The sequence below is a fragment of the Gorilla gorilla genome, chromosome 3 (genome assembly GCF_029281585.2).
Source record: "Gorilla gorilla gorilla isolate KB3781 chromosome 3, NHGRI_mGorGor1-v2.1_pri, whole genome shotgun sequence".
NCBI classification, from domain to species: Eukaryota; Metazoa; Chordata; class Mammalia; order Primates; family Hominidae; genus Gorilla; species Gorilla gorilla.
The window spans coordinates 118,739,166-118,749,715 of NC_073227.2; the positions used below are offsets into that span (position 1 = coordinate 118,739,166).

The window sequence follows — 10,550 nt, forward strand, 5'->3', positions numbered from 1 at the left end:
TCCTTTCAGTTCTGTCAATTTTTGCTTAACATAATTTTCAGCTCTGTTGTTAGGTACCTACACCTTTAGGATTGCTGTGCTTTCTTGAGGGATTGACCCTTTTATCATTATATAATGTACCTCTCTCTGGTATTTTTCTTTGCTCTCGTCAACTTTATCTGACTTTAACATAGCTACTTCTGCTTTTTTATTATTACTATTTTATTTTCTTTCATGTGCCACTACAAGAAGCCATCCTACTTTCTTTTGAATAACATTCACATGATCTTTTCTCACTCTTTTAGTTTCAATCTGCTGTATTTGAAGTGAGTTTCCTGTATACAGCGCAAAGTTGTCATTTTCTAATCTACTCTACCAGTCCCTTTTGTGTATTTAGACCATTTACATTTAACGGATGACTGATATGGCTTAAGTCTGCAATCTTATTTTTGTTTTCTGTTTGTCCCATTTCTTCTTTATTTCTGACTTCCTATGGGTTAAACATTTTTTAATCATTTACATTTATTCTTCCATATATATATATATATATATATATATATTTTTTTTTTTTTTTTTTTTTTTTGAGACAGAGTCTTGCTCTGTCACCCAGGCTGGAGTGCAGTGGCGTGATTTTGGCACACTGCAACTTCTTCCTCCGGGGTTCAAGTGATTCTCATGCCTCAGCCTCCCGAGTAGCTGGGATTACAGATGCCTGCCACATCACACCTGGCTAATTTTTGTATTTTTAGTAGAGGCGGGGTTTCACTATGTTGCCCAGGCTGGTATTGAACTCCTGACCACCCGTCAGGGTGATCCACCCGCCTTGGCCTCCCAAAGTGCTGGGATTACAGGTGTGAGCCACCACGCCCAGCCTCTCACGTATATCATTCTTAAATATTTCTTCTACATATATTTAGAATCACATTAGACAGTGTTACAACTTTTCTTTCAACCACCAAACATATTTCAGAAAACTCTTTGAAAGAGAAGGGAAGTCTATCGTATTTACGCACATTTTTAGATTTCTTATTTTTGTTATAATCATTCCCTTTCTGTTTAGAGAACTTCCTTTAGCCCTACTGCTAGCAACAGATTTTTAGCCAAAAAAAAATTTTTTTCATTCATAATGAAAGGGAAATGACATTGTCAAATGACAGAAAATGGGTATAGGATTCTGGGTTCACAGTTCTTTTCTTTCTTTACTTGAAAACTATTGTGCCACTTTTTTCTAGCCTCCCTGGTTTCTGATGAGAAATCCATTGTGTTCTTATGTGTTTTATTCCCCTGTAGGTAAGGTGTCATTTTTGTCTCTCAAGACTTTCTTTGCATTTAGTATTCAGAAGTTTAACTATGATGTGTCTTGGCATGGATTTCTTTGGGTTTATCCTGTTTTGAGTTTGCTCAGCTTCTTGAATTGATAGGTTTATGTCTTTTGCTAAATTTGAGAAGTTTTGACTGTTACTTCTTCAGGTACTTTTCAGCCCCATTCTATCCACTCTTTCCAGACCTTTGATGACACTAATGTGAGATCTTTAATTATAGTCTTGTAGGTCCCTGAGGTTTTGTTCTTTTTTACCCACAGATTATTTTCTTTCTGTTGTACAGACTGAGTAATTTCTATTGTTTTATCTTGGAATTTCTCTGATTATTTCCCTTGTCCCCTCTATTCTGATGTTGAACCTATTTTTATTTCAGTTATATATTTTAGTTAAAAATTTCCATTTGCTTCTTCTTTGTATCTTTTATTTCCTTGCAGAGACTTTGAGTCTCTTCCATTTGTTTAGGCATTTTTAGAATTGTGGTAAAACATACAAAACATAAAATTTACTGTTTTAACCATTTTTAAGTATACAGTTTAATGGCATTAAGGACATTCACATTGCTGTGCAGTCATCACCAGCATCCATCTCCAGAACCACCTTCATTTTCCCAAACTGAAACTGTGTACTCATTAACCAATAACTCCCCATTTACCCCTCCCCACAGCCTCTGGCAATCACCATTTATTTTGTGTCTCCATCATTTGACAACTCTAGGCACCACATATATGTGGAATAAGAAACTCCTGTCCTTTTTTGTCTAGCTTATTTTACTTAGGTCTTTAAGGCTTATCTGCATTGTAGGCATGTCAGAATTTCATTTCCTTTTAAAGCTGAATAATTTCCCATCATATGTATATATCACATTTTGTTTATCCATTCATCAATCTATGGACATTTGGGCCATTTCCACCTTTTGGCTTTTGTGAATAATGCTGCTGTGAACATTGGTATGCAAATATCTCTGAGCCTCTGCTTTTAATTATTTTTGATATATACTCAGAAGTGGAATTACTAGATCATATGGTCATTCAGTGTTTAATTTTTTTATTAAATACTGTTTTTACTAATTACTGTCGTACTCTTTTTCACAGTGGCTGGACCATTGTACATTTCTACCAGCAGTACACATGGATTATCATTTCTCAACATCCTCACCAATATTTGCTGTGTTTTAGTAATGGCCAAACTAATGAGTGTGAGGTGGCATCTTACCGTGGTGGTTTTTATTTGCGTTTCCCTAATGATTACTGATGGGAATCGTTTTATGTGTTTGTGGGCCATTTGTATATCTTCTTTGGAGAAATGTCTATTCAAGTATTTCCCCATTTTTAGGATTGAACAGTTTTGTTGTTGTTGTTGTTGTTGTTGTTGAATTGTAAGAGTTTTGTTTTTTTTGAGACGGAGTTTCGCGCTTGTTGCCAGGCTGCAGTGCAATGGTGCGATCTCGGCTCACCGTAACCTCCACCTCCCAGGTTCAAGCGATTCTCCTGCCTCAGCCTCCTGAGTAGCTGGGATTACAGGCATGCACCACCACGCCCAGCTAATTTTGTATTTTTAGTAGAGATGGGGTTTCTCCATGTTGGTCAGGCTGGTCTTAAACTCCCGACCTCAGGTGATCCACCCACCTTGGCCTCCCAAAGTGCTGGGATAACAGGCGTGAGCCACCACGCCTGGCCCAAGTTGTAGGATTTTGTACCAGTACCCCACTATTTTGATTATTGTAGCTTTATAGTAAGTTTTGATATCAGTTAGTATGAGAACTCCGGCTTTGTTCATTTTCAAGATTGTTTTGGAGATTTAGGGTCCCTTGAGATTCCATATGAATTTTAGGATGGATTTTTCTATTACTACTAAAAACACTGGTTCATTGGTTTATGTCAGTCATATCAAAATAAACACATCAGTTTCAGTAGTACTGATTACATTAAGCTTATTAGACTTCACTCTTCCCATATAACAGTTCTCAGAGTCCTAACAGGAATCCTATATTTTCTTGTAATTAAAGTTAAATAGAGAAAGCAAGTCAGAAAGAAGAGGACAAAAAATCTAAAAGGGAGTCCAGTGTCACAGAAATTTGTTAAAGGATATGAAGTATAAACTTTTCTTTTGCCACAAAATTAATTTGAAACATATCCTAAGCTTTTTCGTATTTGAGCTGGTGATAGGGTTGTATGTAACCAAACCTTGAGATCATACAGTGAGCTGTGTTTAATTATAACTCATTATTGTAATTAATCTTACACTGTAGAACTTGACATCTCGTTTTTCTTTTTAAAAATTGGGCAAGTAGCTGTGCAGTGGCTCATGACTGTCATCCCAGCTACTTGGGAGACTGAGCTGGATGAATCCCTTGAGGCTAGGAGTTTGAGGCTGCAGTAAGCTGTGACCATGCCACTACTGTACTCAAACCTGGGCAGCAGAGCAAGTCCCCATTTTTAAAATTTTTTCCTTTAATTTAAAAAAAAGTAAAGTTTTTATGATTTTTTAAAATTATAATACATTTCTAAGAAAGACATTGCTAGGCTACTGCTATGTCTTTTTCCAGAATTGTTTCTAGTTTTATAGCTTAGTCTTGTCAAAATAAACATTTTGGTATATGTTTTGGATAGACTGTATAATAATATTAGAACAGCCTAACAGAATCATATCTGTTATTTTTTTGTCTTCCAGAATGTCTACACAAGGAAGTACAGGATTTGGCTTTTCTAGATGTCGTATCCAAACTTCGCAGTCATGAGAACAAAAGTGTTGCCCAGCAGGCCTCTCTCACAGAGCAGAGACTTACTGTGGAAAGCTGAGAACTGCCCGATACACGGCATCATCCCATCTCTAATTTCCCCTCTGTCCTCCATCCAGCGGCTTCTTCCGCTTCATTCTCTACCATACCACTTGTGCATGCATGTGATGTTCTAATACCAACTGAAGAACCGCTGTAGGTACCTCCCTAATAAGATTTCTAAACCTATAGTTAGTGTGATCATGACTTTGTCAAAGGCAAGTCTCCACCCATAACCGTTCTCTTGTATTCCTGTTGCTTGAGCTACATTAAGTAGAATGTGCATGTTGTAGTCCTATGATGATGTAAACTTGGTACTACATAATGACTTGCTCCACACATGCAGTAAACTACATAATGATGTACTGGTAAACTAGAAACAAAGAATGCAGCAGGATCTGTCTAGCTTATTAAAGATGAAACTGAACTGGAAAAATAGCTCCATTTTTTGGTGCTTGGGAAGCACAGTGACCAAAAAAGTTGTATGGCTGCTTATTCATTAGTCTTTCCTACTAATGTCAAACCCATGGTACCTAGAGTTAAATAAAATTCCAATGCTCTTACTCTTTAACCTATGGTTTCTCCTTTTTCCTTTTTAGACTATTGAAACTGCCACAAACTTGGCAAGACTTTCTGAGGTTTCTGATTCCATATTTAATTGACTATTATCAATAGCCTGATATTGAAAACCATTTGTAGTTTTCAGTGTGAAACTAAGGGGTTGAAGAATTCACTATTACAATCCCTATTACAGAGCATTTCGGGTTTTGCCTATATTTTAGATTCTGATACATATGCTGTTTCACTCAGGAACTACTTCTACCAGTTAATCAGCATTATCCAGCACTTGTCTTTAAAAGTCATTTGGCGCTTGTTTGTTTTCAACTGAGGAAATCAAGTATAGTTCATTGAAGAATGGAATTTTTTTTTCTTTTTTTTTTTTTGCCATTTTTCATCATTCAGCTAGAAAGTGAGAAGTTTTATCTTCCATAGTCCTTTTAAATCTTATGTTAGAACTAGCAGGACGTAGGTGGAAAGATGAAGAAATAAGCTTGTCTAGACTAAAGAAAGGAAAGCAGGTTATAAAAGCCATAGTAGCCAGTCCAGTTCATTCTGCAGATGGCCCCATACCAATCGCTGTTAGAGTTTGCCACCTCCACTTTCCCACTGAGAACTGCAGCAATTTTAATGGATATGAGAAAGCCAAGACTCAAGAGATGAGAAGACCCCCTTGGCGAAATATATTGTACTCTTCACTGCCACTGCCACCACCAAATGGGTTTTCAGAGCTTTGAAACACAATCTTTGTAAATTAATCAAAACCTCCCTGTGACCCACCTGCCTTCTCCCCATACCCAAATTTGACCACTACTGGCCTAAAAGGCAAGATGGGCTTCGATATAGGACTGCAAGACAGTAGAAAGGGCTGCCACGGAGGTGACAGTAGCTCCTTCCTCTCCAACATGTGATGCTACACATCTCTATGGGTAATCTAAGTTGGACTTTTGACTCTAAAACAGCTATAATCCAAGAAAGTTAAATTCTAGTGGAGGTAAAGAATCTTGACTGATTGTTCCCTGTGATGTCCAAATAAGGGACTATTGTGAGTACGTATGCTACACTTACTATAAGAATGATACTGTTTGTTGTCTTTCTCCTGGGCTGGATAGTGGACTATATTTTATTACAGGCTTTGAAAGACATCTGTAATGTTGCATATCTGTTCATATTAATAACTTAATAAATAGTATATGAAGCTATAATGGCATCATTTGGTTTGTTTGTATATTTTGTCTATATTTCCAGCTCCTAGAATAGGGCTTGCTATTGATGTTCAACAAATATTTGTTGACGGAATGAATGAATCCTGCATCCATGAAGTTTCCAGACTGCCTGAACTAATTCCCAAAAGATAGACTGACTGACTGATAGAAAGTTTGAGATTTGATAGTTTGTCTGACTTTAGCGAAAAAATTTTAACAAAAGCATCCTAAAATCGTAAATGTGAGGGAAGTTACCATCTAGGCCAGCTGCCAGCCATCAATTTGCTAATATGCTAGGAACTCCCATCTCCAGCAAAATAAAGTGCAATTCAAAGTACTCATCATTGTACGGAAAGACCAGAAGGCTGTGCCCTTATCGCAGGGGCTACCAAATTAGATGGTACACTGATGTGCCATTGCAGTGGATGGGAGAGTCTATAGACTGTACTCTCCCTTATCTCCTGCTACTAAATCTTAGTCCTAGAGGCCACTATTAAGTTAGTTTGCTACCCACTAAGAGTACATTCTAAGGGAGGCAACAGGAGGGAAGAACAGCACAACAAAGCTTTAACTGTCAATCTTGAGCCAGTACTAGAACATAGATGAAAAGGGCAGGAATACAAGCAAAGAAGATGCCTGAGTGCAATGCACTAGAATATACCCCTTTCCCCCCAACCCCATTAGCAACTTGGAGTCATGCCAGCCCACCCACCTAGACTGTAACCTCATTGTGCTCAAACACTAGCCCATAACCCAGTGTTTTCCATGATAAAAACATGTTTTGAGCATACTGTCTGATAAGAATGGAGACATAGAAGAAAACTTTTTCATCTAAAATGATTTCTTGAATGGAATAGAATGCAATTCTCATATGCAAGCATTAGTCTGAAGTGTTCTGAAAAATGCTACATGTGAAGCATTCAAAAAGAAATGCTCTTTGTTATAATTAGGCTTATTATCTAATTCTCTTGAACATACTGGGTGAGGATATCTAGACATTAAGACATTTAGGTGAGCATTACCCTTTGTATCCAGCTGTTACTGGAATCAGTAAACTTAAAAGCCACTTAACATTAGGACACTATAACATTTGTATTACACAAGTGTCTATTAAAAAGCATGTAATAATATTTGGGATGAATCTTTATAGCTGTAGCCAGGAAAACTGAGGTCTTTTTTCACAGGTGTGATCTCTAACTTTGCCTACATACATATAAATAATATGCCATGTAACTTCACTCTGTCGTCCAGGCTGGAGTGCAGTGGCACGATCTTGCTCACTGCAACCTCCGCTTTCCAGGGTCAAGTGATTCTCTTGTCCCAGCCTCCCAAGTAGCTGGGATTACAGGCATGCGCTCTGACGCCTGGTTAATTTTTGTATTTTTAGTGGAGACAGGGTTTTACCATGTTGACCAGCCTGGTCTTGAACTCTTGACCTCAAGTGATCCACCTGCCTCGGCCTCCCAAAGTGTTCGGATTACAGGTGTATGTTTTATAGGTGTGTCTGACTCAAGTGTTACGTACTTTAAAAGGGTGATATAGTGCAAAGAGTGTGGTCTTTGGATACTGTCTAATCTATAGTCATATCCTGGGTCTGTTACATACTAGCTGTGTGACCATAGCCAAGTTACTTAAACTCTTTGGGCCTGATTTCTCAATATGACAAGTTTAATAATCCCTACTTCCCTTAGGATTTTCATGACAATTGAAACTTTTAGACGTTCAAGACAAGGTGAGATGGAATTGTGATATCTTAGGGCCTAACCTATATACTCCTCTCTCACTGCTGCAGGATTCCCAACTAAAAGGATTCAAAAAACAACCCCCAAACAGCAGACAGTATGCCTATTAATAGTTTGTAATGTAGAAACAAAATGGCTCACACCTGTAATCCCAACACTTTGGGAGGCTGAGGCGTGTAGGTCATTTGAGGTCAGAGTTCAAGACCAGCCTGGTCAACATGGTGAAACCCTGTCTCCACTAAAAATACAAAAATTAACCAGGCATCAGGGTGCACGCCTGTAATCCCAGCTACTTGGGAGACTGGGACAGGAGAATCCCTTGAACCTGGAAAGCAGAGGTTGCAGTGAGCCGAGATCGTGCCACTGCACTCCAACCTGGATGACAGAGTGAGAGTCTGTCCCAAAATAAAAATAAAATTTTTAATGAAATTGAGCTTTTTAGCTGTAGCCACAGAGATTCTCCCTAACACTTTGAAAATGGACAATACACATCTGTCTCCTATTTATAACACTAGACAGGAACTTAATATGATGACAATTCATTTTATATATTGGAACCAAATTATCAAACAAAACTTAAGCCAGGTAGGTACTGCTGCCTGCGGTTCTTCTGACCTTTGCTCTCTTGGTCTGGTGGTCTTCTCTGGTCCACCAGCAGGAGGACCAGAGAAGGTCAGCATCTCTGACCTTGACCTCCCTTCAGGGAGGTTCTGCTCAGCATCTTGGTGCTTAGTTCCTTGATGTCTAGCATAGGCATGTCAGACAGATACCTAAAACACTTAGAACTTAGGAAGGAAGGGATGATTGAATACAATTCTAAGATGATATGAGGAAATATTAACCAGAGGAGCTTTGACTTCAGACCCATCTTTGGAGGAACCCAAAATAGTTCCTAATTTCGGCCAAAGCCAACTATCGGTAGGTAGACAGTTCCGTTGCCCCACCCTCCCTTTTCTCAAGTTTCCAGAATGCAACCCACTCTCTACCATGCTTCTCCTACCATGACTTCCTTTTTTGTGTAGGTAAGAAAAGTAGAAGAGATGTTAATGAATCATATTCTGCTCTTTTCACCCACACAGCTTCATCCCCTAGTACCCAGCAGAAGTTAGAGGAAGTAACACAGCAGAGTGTCCATGTAGACTCATCATATCCCAAAGTAATAACTATTAATTCCTTTGCTTCCCACTCGTCTATTTCTTGTCCTCTTGTTACCCTATCACGATTGTGAAACACAGTGACTTCCCCTAAGCCACAACAAGTGAGAACAAGATGTTCACTGACCTGAGAAAACCATCTGACAAAAATTCATTTCCTGTTAATGAGAGAATGGCCTCGCATTTGTGTTATAATATGATCTGACAGTTAGTTCATAGAAAGCATGCTTTGTTATACCTGTGCCTAATGTCTGATGCAAAGCTTCAGAATGACCTTCTGGCATGCTTGCCCACAGCAGTTGCCCAGGGTGTATTTTACATGGTTGAAGCATTGTGCCATGTGTAGCTATATCCTTTTTTCCCCCCCCCCTTAAGAATTTCTCACGTTACTAACAACTCAAGTTTTTATAAACCTCTTTTTTAATGGCTGCATATTTTTTGTTCTTTGTTGTGTTCTTTGTGGTTTTGAGATGAGGTCTTGCACAGGCTGGAGTGCAGTGGCGCGATCTTGGCTCACCACAGCCGCAACCTGCTGGGCTCAACTGATACACCTCAGCTTCCCTAGTAGATGGGACCACAGGCATCACTACTATGCCCGGCTTTTTTTTTTTTTTTTTTAATGTTGCAGAGATGAAGTCTTGCTTTGTTGCCCAGGCTAGCCTTGAATTTCCATACTCAAGCGATCCTCCCAAAGTGCTGGAATTATAGGCATGAGCCACCATACCCCCATGTTCTTTAATTATATGGCTGTACCAGAATCTTACTTAACCTTTTCCTGCATCTAGACATTCAAGATATATTCTGAGTTTTAAAAAACAAACCCCAAATGCTAGGTTGTGTGTGTTCTCAGATGCTAGGGTAGTTCCTCAATTAAAAACTATCTGACTTGCCAGTCCCTCTATTTTCTGCCCCTAATTCTTAAATCGAAGCCCCAATCCTTTCTTCCTCAAGGATCCTGATCAAATTTCTCAGTGAGGCAGAGCTGCCCTGCCCAGCCTCTGTGCAACCCTTCCTGATGCACCCTTACTTTTCATCACCTCTTGAACACTCTTCAACCAAGCCCTCCACTCTCCCGAGGAAACCCACAACAGCACCTCCTCCTGGGCATCCAAGCGTTACATCACTTACACCCATGCAACATCTACCACCGCCCCGTTATCAAATGTATCAGAGTGGGTTCAGAGTGTATCAGAAGAGGTATAGAGCATACCTACAAGTACCTATGGAACTGATGTTTAGCTGATTGGAGTCTAATCACCTCTTAGCACTGCCATCAACTGCTAGCAACATATTTGCGCCTCTAAACAAACCTGTGAACCACCACTCTGATTTCTTCCAAGCTGATCAACACTCTCCAGGCACCACTCACATGGAGAGGGGAGGGAAGGAGTGGAGGGCCTCTTTTTCCACAAGAGTCATCATTAAACACTCTTCATGCTCTTCATGATTCTATCACCTGGCCAATCTGTTTCTTCCTCTATAGACTAGGGATGGCAAACAAACTAGGGGCCCTCACACATGTTGTTTGGGCCACATGGTTGTTGTTTTTTGTTTTGTTTTGTTTTGAGATGGAGTCTTGTTCTGTCGCCCAGGCTGGAGTGCAGTGGTGCCATCTCAGCTCGCTGCAAGCTCCGCTTCCTGGGTTCACGCCATTCTCCTGCCTCAGCCTCCTGAGTAGCTGGGACTACAGGCGCCCGCCACCACGCCCAGCTAATTTTTTGTATTTTTAGTAGAGACATGGTTTCACCGTGTTAGCCAGGATGGTCTCAATCTCCTGACCTTGTGATCCGCCCGCCTCAGCCTCCCAAAGTGCT

General features: G+C 39.7%; 1 protein-coding gene across 11 annotated transcripts in view; it reads left to right on the plus strand.

Annotated features, from left to right (window-relative positions):
• RAP1GDS1 (Rap1 GTPase-GDP dissociation stimulator 1) overlaps positions 1-5,837 on the plus strand; it is a 174,951-nt gene extending 169,114 nt beyond the window's left edge. For all 11 annotated transcript variants that reach the window (XM_019025704.4, XM_019025707.4, XM_019025705.4 and 8 more), the window contains one exon: positions 3,972-5,837. In XM_019025704.4, coding sequence (XP_018881249.1) covers positions 3,972-4,099 — 128 coding nt within the window. In that variant the 3' untranslated portion in view covers positions 4,100-5,837. The remainder of the gene's footprint in view (positions 1-3,971) is intronic.
• Positions 5,838-10,550: the final 4,713 nt, after the last annotated feature.